Source organism: Leuciscus leuciscus, assembly GCF_965113295.1.
Source record: "Leuciscus leuciscus genome assembly, chromosome: 22".
Lineage (NCBI taxonomy): Eukaryota > Metazoa > Chordata > Actinopteri > Cypriniformes > Leuciscidae > Leuciscus > Leuciscus leuciscus.
The window spans coordinates 21,546,050-21,573,980 of record NC_138746.1 but is presented as its reverse complement, the minus strand read 5'-3'; the positions used below and the strand labels follow the sequence as shown (position 1 = coordinate 21,573,980).

At 37.6% G+C, this 27,931-nt stretch overlaps 1 protein-coding gene across 4 annotated transcripts; it reads left to right on the top strand.

The window, feature by feature from the left end:
• The first annotated feature begins 120 nt into the window (after positions 1-120).
• Positions 121-27,756, top strand: trim9 (tripartite motif containing 9). 4 transcript variants are annotated; one of them, XM_082154463.1, is made up of 12 exons: positions 121-1,170; positions 8,213-8,308; positions 8,400-8,522; positions 14,489-14,599; positions 16,033-16,186; positions 16,316-16,461; positions 19,499-19,637; positions 20,896-20,934; positions 21,266-21,569; positions 21,871-21,975; positions 25,311-25,473; positions 26,320-27,756. In XM_082154463.1, the coding sequence occupies exons 1-12, from the start codon at positions 331-333 to the stop codon at positions 26,395-26,397; spliced, it is 2,298 nt and encodes a 765-aa protein (XP_082010589.1). In that variant the 5' UTR covers positions 121-330; the 3' UTR covers positions 26,398-27,756. The 4 variants fall into 4 exon arrangements, with proteins under 4 accessions (XP_082010589.1, XP_082010590.1, XP_082010591.1 ...); XM_082154464.1 differs by lacking the exon at positions 20,896-20,934 and having other exon boundaries at positions 125-1,170; XM_082154465.1 differs by lacking the exon at positions 21,871-21,975 and having other exon boundaries at positions 125-1,170.
• Positions 27,757-27,931: the final 175 nt, after the last annotated feature.

Below are 27,931 nucleotides of genomic sequence, written 5' to 3'. Positions count from 1 at the left end.
GATGGATAGGAAAAATCAGGCGCGCTGTGAGAACAGGTGCACCACCACAAACATTGGCTGTGTGTGTCTCAAATTCATCAGGCGTTCCTGCTTTGCATCGTCAGTTTGATTGGATTCCTGGAGCTCTTCACATAAACTGACAGCGATTTTGAGCAGTAGCTGTTGGCGCTCGTGCACCAGTCAGCCTACGCCCACTGAATTTATACCGCCCCCTCCTCTATCCTCCGGTGCATAGGACGGAGAGCGCGAAGGAGACGCGTCCGTGCGGAGTTGCCATCGGTGGGAATATTCGTTTAGAGGAAGTCTCCGAATCCGTCTCGAACGACAAAAATGGATGAAATGGAAGAGGAGTTAAAATGCCCGGTGTGCGGCTCGTTTTTCCGCGAGCCGATCATCCTGCCCTGCTCGCATAATATCTGCCTGGCCTGCGCGAGAAACATCCTTGTGCAGACGCCAGACGCTGAATCCCCGCAGAGCAGCCGCGCGTCCGGCTCCGGCGTCTCCGATTATGATTACTTAGACCTGGATAAGATGAGCCTGTACAGCGAGGCGGACAGCGGATACGGCTCTTACGGCGGGTTCGTGAGCGCACCGACCACCCCGTGCCAGAAGTCCCCTAACGGGGTGCGAGTTTTCCCCCCTAGCGTACCTCATCCGCCTCAGGCGCAACACCACCTGCTGCCTCACACCGGCGTCCTGCCGCCGGTCCCGCGGAACTCCTGCCTCACCTGCCCGCAGTGCCATCGCAGCTTGACTCTGGACGACCGGGGGCTCCGGGGCTTCCCCAAGAACCGCGTGCTCGAGGGAGTGGTGGACCGGTACCAGCAGAGCAAAGCGGCCGCGCTCAAGTGTCAGCTCTGCGAGAAGAGTCCCCGCGAGGCGACGGTAATGTGCGAGCAATGCGACGTGTTCTACTGCGACCCGTGCCGCCTCCGGTGCCACCCGCCCCGGGGTCCGCTGGCCAAACACCGGCTCGTGCCGCCGGCGCAAGGCAGAATCAGCCGCCGCGCGAGCCCCCGGAAGATCTCCACCTGCACCGAGCACGAGCTGGAGAACCTGAGTATGTACTGCGTCCAGTGTAAGACCCCCGTGTGCTACCAGTGTCTGGAGGACGGCAAACACTCCACTCATGAGGTCAAAGCGCTGGGGGCCATGTGGAAGCTCCACAAGGTGGGGAAACTGGTTGAGGTTGTTGTTGTTGTTGCTTATTTATTACATTTCCCCCCTAATGACTAAAAAAACATCTCTGACCAAATGGTTTAAGCTGGTATCACAGATAAACATACTGGTCTAGATGTCTCACAACCTGGTCTTAGCTGGTCAGCCTGAAAATGCCCTAAACCCTTTTAAAACAAGCTAAAACCATCTTAAATTTTGTCTGGTTTTAGTATAAGGGTCTGTGATAGTGCAGTAAGCCTTGTCACTGTGATGGGTGAGACACCACCGGTCTAATTAAAACACAGCGCACGACACAGCCAGCCATGATTCAGGCCAAATGAAAAACACTTGTGCTCCAACTCTCCGGTTTAGATTGAACAGGAAAAGGTAAGGACAAACCTTCTTATGGAAATATGTTTTGGATTTTGAGGCATCCATGGTAACTGCGGTGCACGGTCAGGGCTGTTTTATAAGGATGGAGGTTTAATTCTCCTGTGGTGTTGTGATGCACGTTTTAATTAAAATATGTTCGTTGATTGAACTCAAATATACAGGTTGCTTGTGTTAACTGTGTGTGTGTGTGTGTGTGTGTGTGTGTGTGTGTGTGTGTGTGTCTGGATTCCTCAGGGAATGTGCAAAATCGCTGTGACACTGGCCTGTTGTTGTAGCAACATGAGGCAGAGAGCTGATTTACTGTGTCTGTCTGTCTGTGAAGGAGAAAGGAGTGTATCCAATGGAGAGCCAAAGAATGAGGGAAGAGTCCCCTCTCTTTCTCTTAGTCCTAACATTCTGCATGCGAGTCAACAAGTTTAATCAAATTGTGAGTGACTCTCAGCCAGACCGTTTTATTTAATCAGAAACCATAAACATGAGCAATCAACAGGTATAGGGAGATGACGGATCAAAAAGCACATGGTTTAACATGGCACACAAAAGTCATGTCTGTACATTACCCTTTTAATTTAGAAATATTTTTGTTGGTGTGAGACAATATTGGTGATGCATCCATATTAAAATTCTGGGTGATATGATAAGCCAATAATTATTGTCATGTTATGGCAGATAACCAATAAATGGGTGATATGTTGAAAATAGTCATTTTAAATGTTTTAAGTGAATTTAGGCACCACAGCATTGTAATGAACAATTTAAAAATGAATATTCATTCTGAGATTTGCTGAAGATTACATTTAAAGGGGTCATGACATGGATTTTTTATTTTATTTTAATATGTTCCTTGAGGTTCACTTAAAGTTTTTTTTTTTTTGTAAAAAAAAAATATATATATGTGGAATACGGTAACTATTATTTTCTACCTTCATTGTCTGAAATGATCAGTTTTTAAGGGGTGGCTCCTTTAAGGCTTGTCAGTAAATGGCACCCACTCGTTATTGTGCGTGAGTAAGTGTTTTAAAAACATCCATATAAAACCGTAATTTACAGACAAAGCATTATGAAATCATTTACTCACGGTTTATGATGCAGCTGCTGTCAGATTCAATACAATTGGCTGCTTCATCGGTTAACCTTTAAATGCAGGAATGTTTCGCCAATCATTATTACATATTTGGGTCTTTAGCGACCCGGATCTATATATCTAACACAGATGGATCTCTGCCTGTCGTGATAATATAAAACTCTCCTGATATTAGAGTAACACTTATAGAAGAATAAAATAAAGCATTGAGTTCATCACTGTCCTCATCATAGCTCATTTCCCAGTACATTCAGCATCTGGTTCATATTCGAGATCTCAAACATATTCTCAAAACTATACATATTTTCAACATGTTCAAAATCAATATTTTGATCGCTGACAGCTTCTTGACCAGATCCACCATCAAGTGACAGTGACACTAATATTTGATTGCTTTCAGAATTTGCTCTGCAGTAAATCGCTGAGCCATTTCAAGATTTGCTGATGATATTTCCTATTCTGTTGTTTTCTGCCTGCGGTTACTATGAGTGAAACAGCACTTCATCATTGTGTATGAATGGGAAAACATGAATGGGAAAAAAGGTATTCTTTTATAATTTTATAATTTTTTCTTGTTGTATTGTTTATAATGAATTGATTAAGGAATTCCGAGAAGGTTGATATCTAACTTTTAAAAAATGAATGAGGAGGAGGGTAGTGAATGACGTCCCAGGTAAGACCTGAGGTATCCGTTTAAGGGTTAACCAAAGTTGGCAAGGGTTAACTCTTAATTTTTCCTCGTTTACAAAGCAATCTGTAGTCAAATTCTCTGAACAAACATATAATCCTCCAATGTGATACAGGACACCATTAAAATAAACCATCCAGTTGTTCCTGATCCTGGTATTCTTCTGAAGTCTCTACAGAAATGAGCAAATGAGCTGTTTAGGCAGAATGCATCAAAGCGAACTTTCCTTTATGCTTCTATTCACTCTTCCAATTGTCCTGTTGTTGATAGACTCTGAACGGGCCTCTGTATACTGTATCCAGTGTATACAGCGTCATACATAATGGGTTATATATTTGCTTTTGACGCAACGCTCGCATTCATTGCAGGCAAGTGTCAGCCGTTAAGCGATGGTGCAATCAATGATGTAAAACTATTTGTTTTGGTGTCTTGCTCTGGAGGCAAAGAAGCATTAAATTGGTCAAAAGTGACATAATATATTACAAAAGATTTCAATTAAAAAAATGCTTTAAAAACGTTATATTCCCCAACAAATCCTGAAATTATCAGTTTAATGCTTAATATTTGAGTTTTTTACAGTTTCCACAAAAATATTAAATATTGATAATAATAAGAAATGTTTCTTGAGCAGCTAATCAGCATATTAGAATGATTTCTGAAGGATTATGTGACACTGAAGACTGGAGTAATGATGCTGAAAATTCAGCTTTGTCTTCACAGGAATATATTACTTTTTAAAACATTTCACAACATTGCTGTTTTTACTGTATTTTTTGATTAAATAAATACAGCCTTGGTGAGTATAAGAGATTTTAACAAATCTTTTGAACAGTTAATCTAATATTGACTGAGAAATCACTATACATTTTTACTCTATCAATTAGAAATGAAATAAAATAATAGTACATTTAAGGCATGTGGTTGAGCAATTTGACTGTTGTATGGTACTGGTATTCACCCCTCTTTCACTTTTGAAGAAGATGAGACATTTTTATAGGCAGATAGATGTGAGAGCAGAAAAAGTTACTTAATTCAAGCACTGCATTATTCTATGTGTTAAGCTACATAATTTTAGGTGTTCAATTACTTGACTCTCTGTTCATAGCTCCATGTCTGATGTTGTGATTGCATAATATCAGTTTGAACTGGGACAGCAGCATTACGGCAGACCCAAATACAGCTCCCCCCTTTTAGCACCTGGGGCACACACACACACACACACAGAGAGAGAAGATCTTGGATCAGTGTCCTCTACTATGGTCCCATCTGTAGCTTTTTCGCTGAACACTAGCGAGCTGGCCTCATATCAGAGGAAAATGGCCTCTTTCCGCACTGCAGACACTTGCTCGTCATTCACTAAACAGATTGTAGTTTTGCTTTAGCCTTAGGGCCCCATATGCTACTTTTCCTCTCATTTTCTCCATCTATCTCTCTGTGTCACATACACAGACACTTATGGTGCGTTCAAGTCACCTCGTAAAGATCGTATTTACAAGTTGACCGCACATGAACGCACAATGTCGTAAATACTAGTGGGAAGCTCTGGATTTTCTTTAAGCCCCAATCTTTATGAGTTGGGGGTGTGTCACTGAGAAACATGGCGGAATACCACAATACTTAAAGGTATTTAGCTGTGATATTGCTAGACTTTTCTACAGCGAAGTAAGCTAATTGCCTGCACAGAATATGATGGCATTATAATATAACAATGTAATATGTAACAATAAACTTTGCAGTGGCTTCATAAATTAGGCTAATTAAAAACATTAAAAACCAAAGCACACCTGATGCACTTTTCTTTGTTCTTCATTTTCTAGAACTAGAGTTTAAGAAACTTGCTCTATTTTTGTGTAATTAATTAAGAGAAAGTACACCGCCATCTTACTCCGACGAAAGTGACTTGAACGCACATGTCGTCATAAACATGACTTCCCACCTCGCAAGTACGAACTTCCCAGGAGGATTTGAACGCACCAATACACAGCAAGCAGGAAATGGGGCCTGTGTGTTGATGCTATAAAAGATTTTTACAATTAAAGCTTTTTGCAACAGTGCAAAATATTTGAATTAGTATTTAATTAGTACAATAGTAGTCCACAGATATGGCTGTTATCTAGAGAGCTGGATGTCAGTACATGTACATCATTTAAAAAAAAAAATGTGTTTAACTTCTTTTGCATGATTATTAATTTTACATAATGTTTACTGACTATTCACATAATTGTGATAAAAAAAAGTTAATTTTCCAGTGAAAAAGGCTGGCGTTAGATTTTGGAACTGGTTTATCTTTAGTACAAAACATACATAAACATACAGTATTTTCAATAGAATGATGATTTCCATCTTTTAAAGAGCAAAGATGGATGACCACAAGTTCTTACTTGTAACACTCTTTAAGTCTCTCTAGTAGTGCAACCAAGTGGTAATACAGAAAAAATTATTGTTTCCAAACATGTTTCTCTTGTTGTCCCTTTCACTCCGACACTGTCTGCCATTGCATGGACAAACTAGTACTGTCGTGTGTAGTCGTGTTTAAAGCATGTTGGGCTTTAGTGTGTAGTATTCTAGTGTGTAACACTGCAATGTGTGACTAACTTCAAGTTTTGAAAAAATATGAAACATTTATAACCGTTACTAACTTTAAGGCAGGACACCACAGGTAAATGTGATGAATAATTTTACCAAATAGATATGACCACATTCCGCTGTTGATTAATCACAGATTGAGACATTTGTTTTTTTTGACAAGTTTTCTGAAATATGCAAATGAGGCATGATCTAATTCAATTTGCAATAATTAGCACACATTTCCAGAATGGAAATCTGAACATTGGATAAAGCCAGTTTCAATATTCTTGTTTAGTTTGTTGACATACTAAGGTTTTTACAGGGGGGCATTTTGGAGTCTTACTCAGAAAATACTAAATCAGAAAATACTATCAAAAATGTTATATAAAGTAGGTGAATGTTATGAACAAAACCCTCTGTAAAAACTTTTAGAATAAAACTGGAATGTGATACTAAAGCTGAGGAAAAACAAATTTTGAGAAAACATTAAAAAAAAATGTGCAATTTGTGGATGCTTTCTTTCCACTTGCCTAAATGAAGACATGATATGGAAACAAAATAGCTCAAAATCTTCAAATTGACCAGTGTAAGAAGAAAAAAAATGGTTTTGCCTGTAATGTCTTGCCTATTTTACTAATAATGTCTGTAATGTCTGTTTGGGGTAGCAACTGGGCTCTTATTACAGAACCATCCCAACTAGAATCTTGTCCTGTTTGTTTAGTAACCATGGTGATTTCAGCTCTCATTTAGGACAAAGATTTAAGATATGATGTTTCTGTAACATTGCCCCTGCTGGGTTCTCGTTGTAGGACTTGTATGTAAGGTGCTACATGCAGACTAGCATGTATCTGTTAGTATGTATGGGGTTTAGTGTGTAAAGCTGTAACGTGTTTGGCTTTAGTGTGTAAGGCTGTCATGTAGGGCTCTAGTATGTAATGTTATGGAGTGTAATGCTGTATCATATAGCGTTGTAATGTAGTATGTAGGCCATAGAGAGAAATTTGGAGCACTGTGTTTCATTCCTTGTTCTCTCACTTTTGTTCCTCGTTTGAGAACAGACCACAAATGAAAGTGGAGGTCTCTCGGCGGATGGTTGTCATAGCAATGTGAGAACATTTATAATGGGATATTTTTCCCACTCTAAAGCAACATCCTTTGGCTGTGCCTGACGCACACACACACGCACATACGCACATGCACTCCTCTTCCTATTCTCTCACCCACTCTTTAAATGACAGATTTAATGACTAACCTCTCACAAATTATGTCACTTCCTCTCTCAAACACATTTTATGTAGATCCCTGATTCCCTGTTGCAGCAGTTTGAACTGCTCTGAACTGTGTTAAATAAAGTGTTAAGAGTACTGAAAAAATATATAATATTAAACATAGCAAAACTGGATTAAATATAATTTCAATAAATCATTGAATTTCTTTATGGTTTGAAATCTAATAAAGCACTATTTCATAAGTTTCCTAAACTATTGCATAAGTTTAGGGTCAGTAAGAATTTTTTTATTTGGAATGAAGTTAATACTTGTATTCAATAATGATGCAATAAACTGATCCAAAGTAACAGTAAGAACATTTATAATGTTACAAAAGATTTCAAATAAATGCTTTTTTATTCATCGAAGAATCCTGAAAAAAACAAACATATTTTCCATAAAAATATTAAGCAGCACAACTGTTTTCAACACTGATTAATGCTTAAGAAATTAATTCTTTTATTCAGCAAAGAAGCATTCAATTGGTCAAAAGTGACAGGAAAGACAATATTATTACAAAAGATTTCAATTTAAAAAAATGCTGTTCTTTTGAACTTTCTATTAATCAACAAATCCTGAAATTATCAATGAGCATCAAATTATTTGTTGAGCATCAAATCAACATATCAGAAGGATTTCTGAAGGATCTTGTGTCACTGAAGACTGGAGTAATGATGCTGAAAATTCAGCTTTTCCATCTCAGGAATAAATCACATTTTAAAACATTAAAATAGAAAAGAGTTATTTTAAATTGTAATGATATTTCACAATAATCAAATAAATGTGAAATGCGGACCTTCTTTCAAAAACATTCAAATATTAATGAACCAAAACTTTTGAATGGTAGTGTATTTTATATTAAAACAAAAATAATAAAATTCACTTGTTTTGTATGATTGTGTATTTACTCACAAACATTTTCTAATAATAAGACTGTTGTTAGACTTTTATCCTTTGTGCAGAACAAGCTTTAGTAAAGTTAGTTAAGTAAAGTTCACTTGCTCTTTATCTATATCGTTTCATCTCTCTTACCTTCTGTCTTTATCTTTCCAGGGTCAGCTCTCTCAAGCACTGAATGTTCTGTCTGATCAGGCCACAGAGGCCAAAGAGTTCCTGGTGCAGCTCAGAAATATGGTACAACACATACAGGTACAACAAACACACACACTAACACTTATACTCTCATACAGTGCACTTGTGATGTGATCTGATTCTGTCCTCTCCTCTCCTTGTGCTCTAGGAGAATGGAGTTGAATTCGAGGCATGCTTGGTCGCCCAATGTGACGCTCTGATTGAAGCTCTCAACCGCAGGAAAGCCCAGCTTCTCAGCAGAGTAACCAAAGAACATGAACACAAACTCTCAGTAAGCACAACCACACACAAAACATTCCTTGAGTTCTTGAAGAGATTCTAAAAAATAATCTCAGTTATCGGGTGCCGTTCTTCATTTGAGGAGCTCATGCAATGCAAATTAACCACAAAAGCAGAATGACAGCTCTCTGTTGTGTTTTTGAAGTAAAGGGAATTTGGAAAAAACCCAAATCACACAAGTCACGATTTGATTTCTTAATTGGAGGTTTAGTGACTGCCACCGTGAGGATTTTTAGTGTGTGCTAATAGAACTGATGAATAAATTAGTTTAACACATTTTTTATTGCAAGCAAGGGGAATCATTTTTTATTTCTTGTTTCAGTAGCTTTGTAAGAATAGAACTACAGAAAAACACATTGATAACTGAAAGTGTTTAGTTCATTTAGATGTTTTTGCACTTTGAAATCAGCATTCACTGTAAAAAATAATTTGTTGTTTCAACTTAAAATGTGAAGTTGTACTAAGTGACAACTTGGATATTTGAGTTGACTAAACTTAAAATTTTAAGGCAGCACGAACATGTCACGATGCCTGTGCTGTGTCTTGTAAGGACTTTTAAGTTGAACTGTTTCTATTGTTTCTGTGTTCTCCTCTCCTGTTTCCATTGTTTGTGTTGCCATTGCAACCCTGATTAGTTCTTAACAGTCCCTCAGGTGTTTCTTGTTTCTTGTCATCTTGTTAGTTTCCCTGTGTGTATATACTGTATAGCCCTGTGTTTTAGTCTGTCTTTGTGAGTTGTTGCCTTTTGCTTTTTGCATTCTTGTTCCTGGTCAGGGGTGTATTCCTGAAAGCAAGGTTATCTTACCGTCACACATACCCTGAACTCTCGGTTGATTTAACCAAACCTTGCTTACTCGAGGTATGCTGGTTCCAAAAACGCGTCCGGGAGTAAGTTCATCCAACTCAGCGTATGTTCATGGTTAACACGCCAGACGTTCTCAACAGAGCAACGAATCGACGAGTCACCATGGAAACAGACGCTAAGAAAAAGCACGCCATATTACATCTTTCTTCTTCTTTTGTTAAATGCTGATTTACATACTTTTACATACATCTCGCCACCTATTTGGTGGTTGTACAATCATTTTTCAAATCTTTTCATTTCATAATTGAAATAATAATTCATAATAAAAAGAAAGATACAGTCTGTGCTTGCAAAGATAACATGGCTGTATACGTTTTTGTTCATTTTGTTTCCACGTTGGTAAGATAAGATAAGATAAGATAAGATAAGATATATCATATCATATATGTCTTTTATTATAGAAATACATTATAGCATAGAAAACGTCTGGATGCAGATCAACGATGTGTGAGATGAGAAATACTGTAAGCTATAATAATAAAATGAACATTACCTTGTTATAAAAGCGCTCTGAACACCTCTGAAGTAAACTAACCCTGGAACAGAACCTGCTACGGAGCAGGTTATGTTCAGAGAGTATGTTGCTATGTCTACTTACCCTGAAAGTCACCTCCGTTTTTGGAACCGAAAGTTGAGGTTATCCGCTTACTCGCCCTTAAACATACCCGGGTATGTCACATAACCTGCTTTCTGGAAAACCCGAGGATTATTTTCCCACTCCTTGGTTGGATTATCTTAGTTTATGCTTTTCTTTAATAAACTTGCTGCATGTAGATCCTCGTCTTTGCCATCGTTGTAGCGGAACACTTACTTTTTTTAATTTGAAACAAAAAAATTATTTACATTGTGAAACAGAAGTTGCTATGTTCTTTTCTAGGGATAGGGATATTGTGACATTTCCTCAAGCAAGAAAAAATGTAGGGCTGAACTTGATTTTGTCCATTGGGAATTGATTGAATCGTTAGATCGTTGTGGTTTGCTATTGCTGTGATATGTGAGTGGCAGGTTTGTCTTGAAACATGTCTTCAGAGAAGAGAAGATATGTTGCTGAAAGAGGGAGGAGCAGTTATTTTGATTAAAGGCATAATATGTAAGATTTTTTTATTAAAATATCCAAAAAACACTAGAACAATGTTATGTTTTATTGACTTGTGTACTTACATTATCCCAAATGTTTCCAACAATGTTTAAAGTCAAGTTTTTTATGTTGTTTATATGTCTATGTGCTGTTTTTAATGTGCTTTATGTGCAAATTCATAAGTCAACCCCATTGCTGAGGATTTTCTCTTTAAAACTGCGGTGAACCAAAGACAGTCTCAAAAAACGCGGTTGGAAATCGCTGGTGTTTCTGACGTCACAAACTACCTTGTAACCAATCACGTCAATGTGCCGGAGGGCTTTAGCATATCATTAACACCGAGCAGGGGAGTCTCGAGAGATGCCAGGTTATCCCTGTGCATTAATCAGGAAAAATCAGGTAGATTTAGCAGTAAAACGGGTGTATGATGTATATTACGATGTTATGATGAACTTTATGCCTTTCTCCACTTGAGTTTTTCAAAGGGTTTCTGATGATTGTTAGAAGACTGCTGTCTGACTCTGAGATGGCGAACGGGAACATGGTTTGTGTAACATTAGCAACACATTATTAGCTGTTTGATAACATAGTCAAGCAAAAGACTAATCATATTAATTACCATTATGTGTCCGACGTTGTAAAGAGCGATACCATTGTGCAGCGTTTACCTCAGTAGGTTGGCCGAGTGAGTCTCTGAGCTAGCGTGAATGGAGGCGGGGCTAATTAGCATATATACTAAATGAAGCAAGCGTGTAGAGTTCAATTCCAGCTATTTTAAGGCATGAAGAATTTTTTTCACAGGAATTTTTTTTTAAATATGTCATTTTGGTGATCAAAGATGAGTTTTAAGGGATACAATTATTGACTACAGGCGGAAATCAGCTATTTTAACCAGTGTAACGTCTAGTGTCTCATACCAGCCACCGAGATAACATTACTTTCAACATACTCAAATGTATTTTTTTTTACCAAGTAAAACAGTTCTGCGTTACACAACAATTTTGATTCGCCAGATAAAGTGACCTGTAGAGTAGTAATTCAGCACTGCGGCTGTTTCGTTAGAATGAAATAAAATAATGTGAATTTAAATGATCAAACATTACAGTAACAAAGTTCAAATTCAGGGAAGAAGGAGGCGAACGTTAAACGTAACTTTAATCGTAAAATATGCATGAGTAACAAAACGAAAAGAGCGGCAGCAGCCGACTGCGACATCGGACCATAATAAAAACAGCAGCATAAAATATCCCGGGCTCTCTGCCCCGCCCTGCTTCATAACGTTAATAAAACTTTAATACATTAGCTCACCCATTAACATGATTTCTGCATGAGTCCTGTCATATTGCTTTCCATCGGCTGTGGAGGTGAAGACGACCACTCCCATGATTCCACTCTCATTCAAGGCGTCATCAAGCTACGCTTTTGTTATTGTTTTGAATAAGCAACCTTTTACATATTGTGCCTTTAAAGATTACGAGAGCACATGCATTTAAAAAAATGAATGATGTGCATGGATAAATGATTTATAATAAATACAGCAATACTCCATAAAAAATAAAAAGTGTTCATTTTAATTTCATGGAAATCTCTACACATTTCTGTATTAGGGCAACAGATGACTGGCACTGAGGGTATTTTCTATTTTCCCATTAAAAATTCATTAAATCTCTTTTCTGCCAAAGTTGGATTCAGAATGGATTCATGCTTCAGGCAGCAGGGCTAATCAGCAGCCATTGTTGGTGAGTCAAATCAGCCTGTTTCTAGCCCAAGCTTCTTTGCCATATGAAAAGGTTTGCTATCATAGGGGGAATGCAGCTTAATGGTTAAAAATCTGGGCTATTAACGGAAATAATTTATGTTTAAACTGGAGTCATTGTGTCCTTGACTAAGACTCTGAATCCCAGGCTGCTCCACTGAGACTGCACCTATAGTTAGTTTGCTGTGATTCATTCTCTTCGGTTGAAATGGAGCAATGAAATAACAAGTAACTAAACGGCAAACCAGTGTGCTTTTATACAGTCTTAAGAATTCTAGGAACATTATACAGCATATAATGCACTAACATGATCCTGATTTTGTTGGCTCTGTCTGTGGGTAGATGATAAATATTATCATTTTTAAAAGAACCATTTCTTTAAAGTTTAACATAATCTTTAATTACTTTTTGTATTTTGTAGTAGTCTGTGAGTTATAAGGGGAAACTAGAATTTTTTTATATTAAAATTGCTACATAATCTTTAATTACTCTTTTTGCTGTTTAATTAAATAATATATATGTTAATGATCCAAATTTCTTCAAGCTGGAGTTATGACACAACTCAATTAATATTTAGGGAAACGTAAAAATGTAATATTAAAATTGTCCTGGTCTCCCCCTATACTGTTAGTAGCCTTTCACATATCCCAGTTAGTTACCGTAAAATGACCAGAATGACTATACCGTAGCAAGGTGTTTTTTTTAAGGGAGACTTCTTACGTCTTACATTAGGACCTTGTACGTATGGTAATCTTCATTCTTTGTGCAAATTCCAATCGGAAGTGAGCATCCCTATGCCCTACTCACTCCGAAGGGCAGAGCCCATGTGGGGACTTTGGAGGGAGCAGGGCACTTGTGTGTCATAATGAAGTTTGGAATTCGCCATTTGTTCACACACAGCAGCATTATACCGGTAATTTACTGGAAATGTTACAATACTGGTAAATTGCCAGAACTGATTTACCTGTATTTTTAAAAAGGTCCTATTCACACATGATCTCTTAAAGGGATAGTTAATTAATTTTCATTAATTACTCACACTCATGTCGTTCCAAACCTGTAAGACTTTTGTTAATCTGTGGAACACAAATGAAGATCTTTTGGATGAAATCTGAGAGCTACCGCAACTACGACTTTGACGCTTCAAAAAGTTCATAAAGAGATCGTAAAACTAATCCATATGAACTGAGTGGTTTAGTCCACATTTTTTTGAAGAGATACAATTGCTTTATATGATGAACAGATTGAATTTAGGCTTTTAATCACATATAAACATTCATCAACATCAGTTATGGTAAACTGAAGCTCAAGCATGTTCACTTGATTTGCGGGAACCAATGAGGTTAATTCTTGTGTTACGCAGCGCGTTTGAGCTTCTGCAAGAACCAATGAGGTTTGTTCTCGTGCGTCAAGCAGGTTCGGTTGAGCTTCTGTTTATGTTTGTTAAATGTAAAAAGCAATCGTGTCTCTTCAGATAATTTGGACTAATTCATATGGATTAGTTTTACGATATGGAGGACAGAAAGCTCTCAGATTTCATTATAAAGATCTTCACTTGTGTTCTGAAGATGAACGAAAGTCTTACGGGTTTGGAACGACATCAGGGTGAGTAATTAATGACAATTTTCATTTTTGGGTGAATGATCCCTGTAACAGTAATTTACCAGTAAAGACTGTATGTGTAAAGGGAAATGTAAAAATGTAATATTAAAATGGTTCTGGTCTCTCCTATACTATTAGTCATATGTGCTTTTGCTGGCATCTTATGTAGGCCTATTCTCTCCTCTTGTCTCCATGGCGCCACAGGCATGTTCCCATGGTTACAAAGATATTGGGGTTCTAGTTTTGTCCAGTGGCTTTCTTCAGTTCTGTCTATTTCTGTCTGGTTCAGTCTCATTCTGTTTGGATTTGAATGGCTCTTTTGCCTCTCATAAATGAAGTGTTTTATGTTGGATTCATTTCGGTATAGTAAGATTGGCTTTGGAAGGACGTGTGTGTGCATCAGTGTGTACGTGTGCATCATGTAAAAGGAATGGAGCCAGTAGGTTTAAGTAGAAGGAGGAGGGACACACTCAGACACACATTCATCCAGTGGAATATGCAAGCATGAAGTGCATTTTTTTGTGTAAAAGGTCAGTGATGTGTTGCTTGCTCAGAGAGGATGCTGACAATTGGTCCTGCTGTTGCCTAGCAACCCAGCCACAGCACAGTTATCATGGATTCATCCTCTTTCTCTTTCTTTCTGCCTCTTTATCTCAGGTGGTTCGTGATCAGATATCTCACTGCACGGTGAAGTTGAGGCAGACCACAGGACTGATGGAATACTGTCTGGAGGTTATCAAAGAGAACGACCCCAGCGGCTTCTTGCAGGTCACTGACCCTTTTAATGTCACACTAATGAACCTCATCTGCTGACATAGGGATCTTACGCACCAGAGAAAGATCTGACCTAACTTTTAATGGATGGGATTCATGGAAATGTCTAAGATCCATTTTGGGCCTGTTTACGCCTGGTCACTTCATCCGTTTTCTCTGATTGCAGAAAGATCCAACTCAGTTTGACATAAAGCAGATTGGATTTCCAAAACTGTGCCGCCTCTCTGAAATTCTCATTGGTCAATGAGATAATGACATTTAGATTTAGAAGATAAAATTTCACATTTAATTCTATTTAATTTTAACTTTATTTCTCGCAATTCCAAGTTTATAATTCAAAATTCAGACTTTTTTTCTTGTAAGAGTTACAAAGTCAGAATTGTGAGATATAAACTTGCAATTGCAAGAAAAAAATCCGAATTATGAGATTAAAAGTGGCAATCACCTTTTAAATTTTTTTATTCTGTGGCGGAAACAAGCTTCCATAGATATCAGATATTTGTGCATGCTCATTTCCTCAATTTTCTGTTTAGATTACCTTTGCCATCATATAACACTCATTGAAGTTAATCTTTAAAAACACTAATAAGTGGCAATTCTTAAAATTAATATACATTTTTCATGCTGTACATAATCTCAATTCACATGCAGCATTTTAAAAGCATTTTGAATTAATTTGTTAAATTTTTAGTTTGAACAAAATAGTATTTGAACACATTTTTTAAAAGTTACAATCATTTTAATGTCAACCATTATTTCATACTGTATCATTTTGTGACGCCTAAGTTATTAATTAATTTTACCTTTTAGTTTTTCACTTTTAATTTATTTATACAAAATAGTGTTTTTGTAAATAGTTTTAAATATTAAAATAATTCCTTTTAATGTCAGCCGTTCATCAGTTATTGACCATGAACATAATTATCATATTATTATTGGTGTTTTCCAGAACTTTAATATCAGTGTGTCAATTCTAGATATTGCTCTTTGTGAGTGTTTATGCAAAACTTGCTTGTATAAGCCAGTGTGACATCAACACTCTGTCTGTTTGAGGATCTAATTGGAGACTTTTGTACACTAATAAGTATAATCTTTTAAATCTATCAAATTAAAAAGACTGGTACATGATATCCAAATGGAAATCTGCCCAGAAATCATTATAATCCATTATTTAAAAAAATAAGCTACTTCAGTACTCAAAAATGAGTGTAAAGGGCAAGGAAACTTTGGTTTTCTCAAAAACAAGCACTCTTGCTCAATGACACTTTGCCTTCCAAAACTTTTCTGATCACAAAATGTTTCTTGCTCTGAGGACTCTTATTAAATTAACAGAAGGTCATACATTTACATAATTGAAACACTTCATTAATTTGCCTTAAGGCTGTGTAATATATTCTGAATCGCAGTGTGTGTCTGTGTGTGTGTAGATCTCTGATGCTCTGATAAGACGGGTCCATATGACGGAGAACCAGTGGGGGAAGGGCTCTCTGACCCCTCGCATGAGCAGTGACTTTGACCTGACGCTGGACAGCGGACCCCTGCTGCAGACCATACATCAGTTAGACTTCGTCCAGATGAAGGGTGAGCCTGTGTGTGCGTGATTGGGTGTGTTTCATTTTTGCATGGCTTTCCTTAATGACACAGTAAGTCAGAACCCTGGACCCAAAATAACTCTGTCTGTCTTTGTTTTGTGGCTTTGTGTGTGTGTAGTTCCAGCTGCTCCTATTCTTCAGTTAGAGGAGTGCTGTACTCAAACCAACAGTGCGACTCTGTCATGGAAGCAGCCGCCTCTCTCCACCATCGCTGTGGAAGGCTACATTTTGGAACTGGATGATGGGACTGGAGGCCAGTTCAGAGTGAGTGTCACACGCAGTGAACCTTTCTGTGCAAATCACATTCTTAGAATTATATTCATTTCAACAAAATAGTGTTCTGTGCAGTGTTCACTCTATGTTGCCCCTATTTTTTAAAAGGCTGTCCTGACCTCACTTTGTTCCCTAGAAAAGATAAGACATGACCAAGGATTAAAAGAACACCTTTTTAACAGCTTAGTAGATCATTGGTTGAATGTAATATGTGTTATTCAAGTGTTACTCTAAATACTCTACTTGACTGCAAGTGATCAGCATGCATTTTCCTTGATCATGAAAAATTCATATGAGGCTGGATAGATGAAACAAGTTTTAGCTTAAAGTCACCATGAAATCAAAACTGACAAATCTTATTCTTTTATGGAATAATTTAAATATTTATTATTATTGTAAATTATTTATCCGTGCACATCATTATTTAAAAAAAAAATGTTATGTACCCTCATAATATTTAATGTAAAAAAAAATCCCCTCACACTTGCAGCGAAATCTGCTCTCTACTCTGATGATGTGTTTTGGGGCAGCCTGTCAATCACATGAGATCATAGCAATAGCAAACCACAATCATCCAATCAATTCCGGATGGACAAAATCAAGTCCCGCCCTACAAATTTTTCTTGTTTGAAAAGCCGTTTCACTTGGATATATAGGTCACAATTTGCAAGAAAATAATGCAACTCATTTTGACTGATCAAATTTACACATATAAATGCGTGATTTCTGCCATTTCTTTTAAACAATCTCTTCTTTTTTTTTTTACCATAGAACAATTATTAAAATTAAAAAAATTATAATAATACCTTCTGAGTTTGAATGGGCATGTTGCTTCTCTACACACTACAAAAGCACTTCCGTGCAGAATGCTAAAATATGTGGGGCTAAAAATGCTTGCATTTCTTAAATTGGAGCTAAATTGAATGACCAGCATTTCAACTCCACATATTAGTTTTCAGTGTAGGACTGAAGCTGTGTGAAATCTTGTGTGGAAATACACAGCACTGATTACATTTTTGATAATAGCACCACATCAGAAAACAGTACAGAGATTTCAAGTTCGTAGCAGCACCGAGCAAAAATGCAATAATGATGACTATTCCAAACAAATGGAATCCCACAGACGCCATATGTTACTGCATTTATTTATTTATTTATTTATTAGTGTAGTATTATTTTTCTTTCTCGAAGTGGACACAGTGAACAATGCATAATTGTTAGATGTGATGTTTCTGCTTGGCTAGCTGAATGATCTGTCCAATAGATAGAGGTTTTACTCAGCAAGAACAAACATGAGAAGAAAAATTGTTCATGTGTATGCACACACAAGTACACACTCATCCACTATCAGTGTGTACTGTATTAATAAAGTGATATTGTCGAACATGGTTTTGTCATTTGGCTGTGGGCAGTCAGAATCAGTGATGTTCACTTGAGTGACGAGGGACACGCATGTATTTCCATTAGATCGTCAAGTCCACAAAAATGGTGTCTCATCTCATATTTGCCACAAAATGCCTGAGTCTAAAGATGATTCATGCCTCTCACTGCAGAAGTCTATTTATATATTAGAGGGCCACTTCACCCACGAACACGCACTTACACGATCACAAACGCATATATGCATGCACCACTGTCACTCGTTGGCTGTTTACACTTGGTATTGACATTCATCTGAGGTGATCACAAGTGGCCACTTGTGATTTGATTTCATCTGATTTTGTGGTTTCATGCAGTACTGGTCAAATGTTTGGGGTCGGTTTGATTTTTAAATGTTTTTGAAAGAAATTGAAAAAAAATCTGATATCTATGCTCACCAAGACTGCTGAAAATAAAGTAAAACCAGTAATATTGTGAATTATTTTTACAATTTCAGGTAACTCTTCAATTTTAATATGTTTTAAAATTTTAATTTATTCCTGTGATGACAAAGCTGAATTTTCAGCATCATTGCAGTCTTCAGTGTCACATTATCCCACATGATACTGATTTGCTGCTTAAGAAACGTCTTATTATTATCAAACAAGATTATTATATTATTATTGAAAACAGTTGTGCTGCTTAATATTTTTCTGGAAACTGAAATTTCAAAAGAACAGCATTCATTTAAAATAGAAATCTTTTTTAACCATATGAAATGTCTTTATTCTCACTTTTGATCAATTTAATGCATCCTTGCTGAATAAAAGTATAAATTTTTTTTTTTTTTTTGTGTGTACTTACCCCAAACGGTAGTGTACATCATTAAAATAAATCTCCTGAGATTAGCCACACACATTCACACTTACACATAGGAATTCAAATACCCTCAGACATATAGACACACACACACACACACACACACACACACACACACACACACACACACTCTCTCTCTCTACTATCCTCTAAACAGGCCAAGCTCTTATTTTAGAAAGCCAGGTTCATGTGTTCTTATATTTGCTCCATTTTTGGGTAGATTTTTAGCAACAGTATCACATTGTGTTTTTCCCAAGATATTCATCAGCCTTAATTAGCAAATTAACTTAACGGTGTATTCTACAGGAAGTGATTCCATGCATACAGAAAATGTGCATACTATGCAAAATATGTCAATTTTCTGTATGCATGAAACACCTGGGCTGAACTGAATTTGAAGTTGCATACTACCCTTCTAGTTCTGAAATAGTAAGAGTAGTACGATAGTATAGATTTCCGATTTCAGTAACAGACCTAATTCCTTTGATATAATGTAGTTTATAACAAAGCCCTTTGTGTTGGGTACACTCAATCTGCCCTTGCATTTAAAGTGTTACCAATAATTAAAGTGTTACCAATAAACCAAATGTAATATCAAAGGGGTTTTTAACATCTTTCACTTGATTCAGAATTTAATTAGACTGCCCAATTTAAACACAGAATCATGTGAAAAATGTATACTGTTTAAAAAATAGTAGGCCGCATAGAGTATATACAATAAGCAGTACCCTAGTTGCTATTTTAGACATAGTTAACCACGTGTTTACTAACTGAAGTGTGTATTCTACAGGAAGTGTATGTTGGTACAGAGATGATCTGCACTGTGGACGGTCTGCACTTCAACAGCACTTATAAATGCCGTGTTAAAGCGTTTAACTCCAGTGGAGTCGGCCAGTACAGCAAAACGCTTGTCATGCAGACATCAGAAAGTAAGAGATGTTATATCACTGATACACTCATACTATTGAATCCTGTCACTCTTAATGCACAGGGAAGCTTGAGCATGTCAGGGCAAAATAAAACATCAGATTTGTATTAGTAATGTCAATATAGTGGGCACTCAGTTTCTACAAATACGATATATTATAATATATATATATATTACTAGTTGCTGTCTTGTGACTTTTTAAGGACTTGGAGGCCTACATTTTTGTTGTAAAACCATCAGATACATTTGATAAACTGGTTTCTAACATAAAATTAACCTAGCATGCAAAGTTAGCTTTCCTTAAAATTGAGATTTTTGGCCTGTCACACTTTTGACCTTCTTGACATAATCATAAATCAGTATCTATGAATTGATATTCAAATTTTTTTTTTTTACTTTTTTTTTTTAGATTTTATAAATATTGTTTTTATATGTATATTTAATATAAATATTTATATAAATAGATTTTACTATATTAATATATTTTAATATTTGTAATATTTATTTTATATGTTTATCTTAATGTTTATTGCTACAATTAATATATATATATATTGTGCCTCGCACACCCAAATCAAGCGTTGGATTAAGATACAATATAGACTACAAAATATAAATCCCGCACACTGCTCAAGTTTATATATTTGTAGGCCTTCGGTGGTTAATTGACCAAAGCATTTCTCATTAAAATATTTTTGTGATGATGCAAACTTTAGTGTGCAGGATTTATATTTTTCTAGCTTCTAATGTTGCTTGCTAGAAAATAATGAAACCACACAAGTCATGGTTTAAAACTGCATGCCCCAAATTTTGGTTACAGTGTTGCAAAATCTTCATTTAAAATAAATAGAAAATAAAAGCTCATATAATCATATAATATATAATATTTAGTTGTTAGGTTTTACCCTATTCATGGGAAGTGCCAGTGATATCACCCTGAAAGTCTACTGTTATGAGGTCTTTATGTGTACCATTGAATGTCTGATACTAATATAAATTAACATCACTGTTAATGTGCTATTAACATTATTGACTCTCTATAATTGTTCTTTACATGTGAGCTCTGGATAAGTCCAGCTTCCCTGATCTGCTGCTTTCCTTGCTCTCTTTCAGTACCCAATTCTGTTACTTTCTTTTTTTCTCTTCTTCCACCCATTCTGTTTTTTCTTTCCTCTGCATATCTTTGCCTCTTCCGCTTTTCTTTTTCTCTCCAACCTTTTCTCGCTCTTTTCCCATCTCTTCCTTTCTCTTGATTTCAGTGAGTCTGCCTTCATATGGTAGTAAAACTCTGGCAGCAGGTATGAATGCCTGAATATCTGAACATCATGATTATGTTAACCTCATACACCCTTTCTTGTCTCTGTGTGTCTCTCTCTGTGTGTGTGTGTGTGTGTGTGTGTGTGTGTGTGTGTGTGTGTGTGTGTGTGTGTGTGTGTGTGTGTGTGTGTGTGTGTGTGTGTGTGTGTGTGTGTGTGTGTGTGTGTGTGTGTGTGTGTGAATGAGAGAGTGTGTTTGCGAGATCTATTTGCAGTGTCTCTGTGTTCTTAAATTAATCTGGACTATCATTCTTACTGTAAATCGGAGCTCAACCAGCCTTCATGACTGTATGTGTGTGTGCTTTTTCTGCAGTTGCCTGGTTCACCTTTGACCCTGCATCGGCCCACCCTGACATCATATTGTCCAACGACAACCTCACGGTGACATGTAACAGTTACGACGACCGTGTTGTCATGGGCAATACAGGGTTCTCTCGTGGTGTGCACTACTGGGAGATGACCATCGATCGCTATGACAACCACCCTGATCCTGCATTTGGGATCGCCCGGGCTGATGTCATGAAGGACGTGATGCTGGGGAAGGATGATAAAGCCTGGGCCATGTATGTGGACAACAACCGCTCCTGGTTCATGCATAACAACTCGCACACCAACCGGTATGAATTAACGTTTGTCTATGTGTGCATGTTTGTGATTTGGAAGTTTTATTTTATGTTATTTTGGATATTTCTTCATTGAAAAAAGTAAAATGATGGTGTCATTTAATTAATTAATTAATTAATTAATTGTTATTTAATAATTATTTTTGTATTTTTGAATTTCTTCATTGATATACACTGAAAAAAGTAAAACTATAGTGTCATTTATTTAAAGTGCATTTTTATATTGATCTAATTGAAAATCATGGTGTAAACCTGTTTCCCTTTCAATTGGGAATTCGCACTGCGTCTGAACAAGGCGCTATGGGGAATGCCTCCAGCGTGACCGGTGTCTGAAGCATGTGTTAAAACACGACAATATCATTGGCCGAAGACAGTCTGTGGCATCACTACCAGTGCGACCGTGAGTATAAAAGGGCGCCTGTAGTACACGTCATTATATTCTTTGTCTTCAGGAACCGTTTGTTTGCAACGTGTTTAGGCAAAAAAATGTCCACTGCCTAACGTTTTAGGAAGTGTGTGCCTCCTTGTCAGAGGTATCTGACACCCGAGGACACACATGACTTGTGCGTTATGTGCTTGGTCGTGGAGTATGCACGTTCCGTCCTTGATGGGGCTGAATGGGCGCACTGTGAGAGCTTCTCAATGAAGAAGCTCTGTTCACGTGTGTCCCTTGTCTCAAAGGACAAGCGTCTGCGCCTCCACGGCTCAGGACCTGCGAACACCGAGGCAAAGCGTAGAATGAGATGTTAGGGGTCGCAAGTCAGTCTGGCTGAAGAGTTTGAGAAAATATGGATCTTTCTCACTCTTCTGCTGCCGACACAAGATAATTGCTGGATCAGGACATGCTATCACTTGTATCATCCAATCCAGCAGATAGCGGAACAGCCGGGAAGAGCAGGATGTGGCTGAGGAGGATGAAGAAACTGGTGAGCCCTCCCAGCCTGTCTGCGCCACATAGGAGGAGCTTCTGGAGGACCCGTGCCACAGAGAGACTAGATCTCCCTTGGAGGCAAGAGATCGGAGTACACTTGTGGCAGGTTGGACGAGCGATATCTGTCTGAACATAACCGTCCCATTCCTTTGAGCCTTCTTCTGGATCTCCATGCTGAGGTTGAGAGATCATGGAAGAAATTATATTCGGCCTGCATTCATCTGTCATCATGCTAGTTATGCGAATGTAGGGGGAATGCGCGAGCACGGATATGTGATGATGCCTTCCATTGAAGAGACGCTAGCCAGCTGTCGCTCAGTGGGTTAGGCATCATCATTGAAGGCTCCAAACCCTGCCATCCAAGCCGCTGCATACCACATCTCGTTTGAATGGCAGGGCATATGCAGCAACGGGCCAGGCCGGGGGTGCACTGCACACAATGGCTGTGCCGTAGGCGTACCAGACTGATCTGCTGAAGGATCTGTAGATGTAGGATCTGAATGTAAGCTGTGAAGCATGCCTAGTCTGACTAATGCTAGTGCACAAGTTGAGGATGCTCTCCAGTTAAAATTGGCGTCCCTCCCAGTCTCTGTCAGCTACATTGCTATAGTAGTACCTGTAAACGGTAGACTTGATGATTGCTCAAGGTTGAATCTTCCTCCCCCAGATATTGGGGTCTACTAAGTAGGAAGATCCCTTACAGCGCAGATCTTGAGAACCCTTACGAAGAATGGCTTTGGCGCCAGCTTTGCAAACCCACCAGAACCTTCTCCTTGTTCGGGTGTTAAGAATGCGTCCTCTGTTCACCAAGAAGAGCTCTTCCGATCTCTAGAACCCGACGGGATGTGGCATTCGGCCCAGATTTGCGAACCCTTCCTGTTGTAAAGATCCTAGTGCAAATCTTAGTCTGAAGACAGCAGTTTGAGGGGTTTGCCTTGAATAGTGAAGTCTTCATGGTGAGCTTTGATTAGGACCCCCACTTGAAGGTCTTTAAGTAGAGTATCTATGCTCCCTGAGAAGAGCTCAGTGTGATTCTTGGAAACCTTTATATATACTAGACAAGCCTCAGACTGATCTCTTGGTAATCGACAGAAAGCGTTTTTTGTTGTAATGGGACTTTGGCAAATGTCTTGAGTCTTGAGATCTTGGTGTGAGAACAGCTGGTTGTAGTTAACACTAAAACGGCTAACTCCCTTTTTCCTGCAGGCCTTCAGGTTTTTCCGAAGAGTGACCCTCCCCAACTGTTAAGGGTTTTCGAGTTGGGTCCTCTTCTCCCCGAGATGATCACTGTCCAAATCCTGGAATCATACCTCTATAAGACAGCGAGGTTGAGTGGTAGTAGCTAGCACTTTTGCAGATCCCCTTGATAAGTGAGTTTTTAGGGTTAAGTGGGGTATCCTAGAGGCAGAGCAGGGATTCTCTTGGTCCCCCTAGAGGTAGTGACAGGCTAGGGAATTAGGTATTCCCAGGCCAGGTTCCCTTAAAGGTGATGTCTAGCATTCAGAGCTGACATACCAGACCCTTGAGTCCTGCCCTCGGACCGGGCTCTATCGCTTGGCCCTGCGAGGAAAGGAGGAATTTTAAAAAGTCCAGGATTTCCTTGTATAGGACGTGAGACTTGGGTAGTGGCTGTAGGCAATTTCGTTACTGACAGTTCCACTGCTGGTGCACCTGAGTTGGGCATATAAGTCTGATATGTCTTTTTCGTGTACTTAGACATTTCCCCTTAGCATGGCGTAGTGGGCATTTGTTCCCCATAGAATCTTGTTCAGACACAGTACGAGTTCCCATTCGAAAGGGAACGTCTCGGTTACAAATATAACCCTGGTTTACTGGGGAGGGGAACAATACACTGCGTCTCGTTGCCATGCTTCGGGCTTGCCTGCTTACGTCTGCTTCAGACAAAGAAGAGAATGATGTGCACTACAGGTGCCTTTTTATACTCACGGTCGCACTGGTAGTGATGTCACAGACTGTCGTCGGCCAATGATATTGTCGCATGTTAGCACGTGCTTCAGACAGCGGTCTAGCTGGAGGCATTCCCCATGGTGTCTTGTTCAGACGCAGTGTCTCATTCCCCTTCTCAGGGAACCAGGGTTACATTTGTAACCAAGACATTTGTTACGTTTGTCTTTATTTTTACTAAATAAATTAAATTAAACATTGACTAACAAATTGTTTATAGTTTTATCCAAAGTGAATTCTTAGATTTTAAAAAAAATATATAAAATATATATATATATATATATATATATATATATATATATATATATATATATATATATATATATTTTACATTAATATACATTTTTTGTTTTTTTTGGAAGATAAATATTTTTGATTATTATTAAATCTAAATTTTAGGTTTGAACCAAACCATAAATATAATTCATGAAATTATTGAAAGAAATGATTGGGGGAAAAAAGGCTGATAAAGCATCTCAGCAAATGTTCACTGTTGCCCTTGGTTACAAAGTGCATGCTTCATTGAATTAATGAATGAAGCTAATAAAAACAGCTGAAATCGCTTACAGCACATACAAGTGAAAAAAACGCGATGCATTACTGCCACCTGCTGTTAATTCATATTATTCACATGCAGTAGAGAGAGGTCAAGGGTAACACAGCAGGCTAAAAGGCTTAGATTGCTAATTGATTTATGTTAAATGTTGCAAATAAAATGTACTTCTGTATTTTGAATGTGTTTATTAAGTAAAACTAGCGGGTCTATAATAGGTCTTTCACACTATTTGGTCAGTGCATCATCTTTCATTTATTCTGTATTTCTCTTCTCCCTCTCTTAGTACGGATGGAGGAATAAGTAAAGGGGCAACTGTGGGTGTGCTGCTGGATTTCTCTCGTGGGATTCTATTGTTTTTGATAAATGATGAGCAACAGGGACCCGTTGCCTTCAACACACTAGAGGGGATGTACTACCCAGCTATCAGCCTCAACCGCAATGTTCAGGTAACATTCATTTAATTCATTCACTGCTTTTGCATATTTAAAAAAAAAAAACTTTATTCTTGCAAAGTGCAAATTGTTCAAAGTTATAGTTTTGGATACTTAATTGCATGTTATTTGCAATTAAATGAAAATGTATTATATTGTAATTTTTATTCAATGTAATTAGCACTTAAAATGTTAGTTTACCTAAAAACGAAAATTCTGTCAATTAATTAGCCTACTTTTGTTCATCTTCAAACATTTTTAAACAAACAAACAAACAAACAAACCACTTTTATGATTTATTTTCACTCAAAATATGTCGCTCCATCAATGTTCAATAAAAACATTAATACCATGGTCTGTCTGAATACTCGATTCTGATTGGCTGGAAGGTGTGCAATAAAATAGTTGAATGCACAGCTAGCCATGGATTATCCCTATCCCCTGTTTTGTATTAGTTCCATTCCTGTGTGTGTGTTTCATGTGCTTGAGTTCAGTTTAGTCTTAATTGCATCCTAGCTAGTCTCCTTGGTTACTGTTTACACTCAGCTGTCTGTCAATTAGTTTCGCTGTGTATTTATACTCCGTCTCATTCAGTTAATTATCAGTTCTCGTCTGTAGTGTGAGTAGTTTATTTTATGATTCTCTGTGCCTTCATCTATGTATTCTCTTTGTGTATATTAAATAAAGCTAGTATTTGATCCTCATCGTCCTGATTCCGTTAACTACCACATCAGTTGTGACTCTATGGGAGTAGGGAAAGCACATTTTACTTAGGATGTGTAAAATGAACTTGAACCAAAATGCTTTTTTATGAGCAATAAGATATATCTTGATTATTTTTGTGTGTATTTCTTTTAATAGGTGACACTTCATTCTGGGCTGCCTATTCCTGATTTTTATACACCTGGAGAGTCTGAAGCTGCAGGCTCCGTCTGCTGAAGAGTCCTCGACTGATACACATTCATATACAGACACACACGCACAGACAAGTGCACATGGATTCAGCTGTGAGTACTTGGCAGGGGATTTGCTGATGACAGTCGTTAATACGTTTTAACAAGGTCTGAGAGATCAAAAATGTAAATGGACCTGTTAGGGTCAACTTAACCCTAACCTTAACTCTGACCCTGATGTATGTGAGGTAAATTATTGGAATTCTTGAATCATTTTTCTCTCTTTCTTACTCTTTTTCTAGATATTATTATTATTATTATTATTATCATTATTGATGTTGTCATTGTTGTTTTTATGGAAAAGGTGCTCATGGATGTGAACTCCAAGCTTACTGGATCTTAACAGAGTGTTGTTTCATGATAAAATCCTCTGTGTCAAGTTAAGCTTAGAAATAAGTTACTGATGTGTTAGACCTTAGAGGATGCATTTTACATTATATAGAAACGTTCTGTTGCATATAAAGGGAATTTTAACTGCAGATGGGGACAGAAACTAGAGTACAATATCTTATATTACAGCCTCATTGCGCATATTATGCCTCAGTTAATCTTATATATATATTAAACCCTATCCTGGAACTCAAACTATAAACCCTGACCAAACCCGATCCCTAAACCTAAACTCTGTCATTTTACACCTCGATCAAAATGGGATATTTCTAACCTTCTCTCCACATTCACAGTCGATGAGCAAACATACATTTGGGAATGCCAGAATGAGCTGAATGTGTGTCAGTGTGGAGGTAATGGCTTTCTGTTTGTTGAACAGAATAGAAAACACTAATTGGGACACAAACACATGCACACAAACACACTGGCATTTCCACAGCCTTGCATAACGTATTATGGAGCGATGAGAATGAATACACTTTTGTTTCTCTCTCTCTCCGTTTTATTTCTCCTTTGCTGCCTCAAATGTGCACAAGCTAAACGCAAATGCTAAACAAATAACTGGTGCTGCTTTTGTTCAATGTGAGAAAATATTGCAATATAAAACAATAGAGCTGCAAAGAGAGAAATTTAAACAAGGCAGCATACAGTGTAGCTGCTTGAAGCATTGGCTATAAGTTTACCATAAAGGATGTACTTTTGCATTTTAAAAAATATTTAAAATCCCACTGGTGGGGTTAAAAAATGGGGCAGGTGCTGTACTTTATCTGTTTGTTGAGCAGTTTATGCTCAACAAACAACCGAATGTTTGGGTGCGTGACAGGAAAATTTCACCCATTGTAAATTGTATTTTTTAATAAATTAATCCCATTATAAGAAATGTATTATTATTATTATTATTATTGTGTCTGAATTGTTATCTGTAAAGTTATATGCTCAATAAACTGGATTAGGTGCAATAAAAATCTGACTGTCATTTCCCTGCGAAAATAGTTTGTGTAAAATGTGTGCAAATTTGCTATAGACAAATTTTTTTTGATTAATGGTAATGTATTAAATCAGAGTAGTAATGTGGTTTAATAAATGGTTAATATTTGGTATATGCCTATTATATATATTTCGAGATTTTT

What these genes read in the sequence shown, in the direction of transcription:
- trim9 (XM_082154463.1), top strand. Translation starts at nt 331, where the DNA reads ATGGATGAAATGGAAGAGGAGTTAAAATGCCCGGTGTGCGGCTCGTTT. An exon ending in GGACTGGAGGCCAGTTCAGA is followed by an intron (nt 16,462 to 19,498) that starts GTGAGTGTCACA and finishes TGTATTCTACAG; the next exon opens with GAAGTGTATGTTGGTACAGA. An exon ending in GCCTCAACCGCAATGTTCAG is followed by an intron (nt 25,474 to 26,319) that starts GTAACATTCATT and finishes TTCTTTTAATAG; the next exon opens with GTGACACTTCATTCTGGGCT.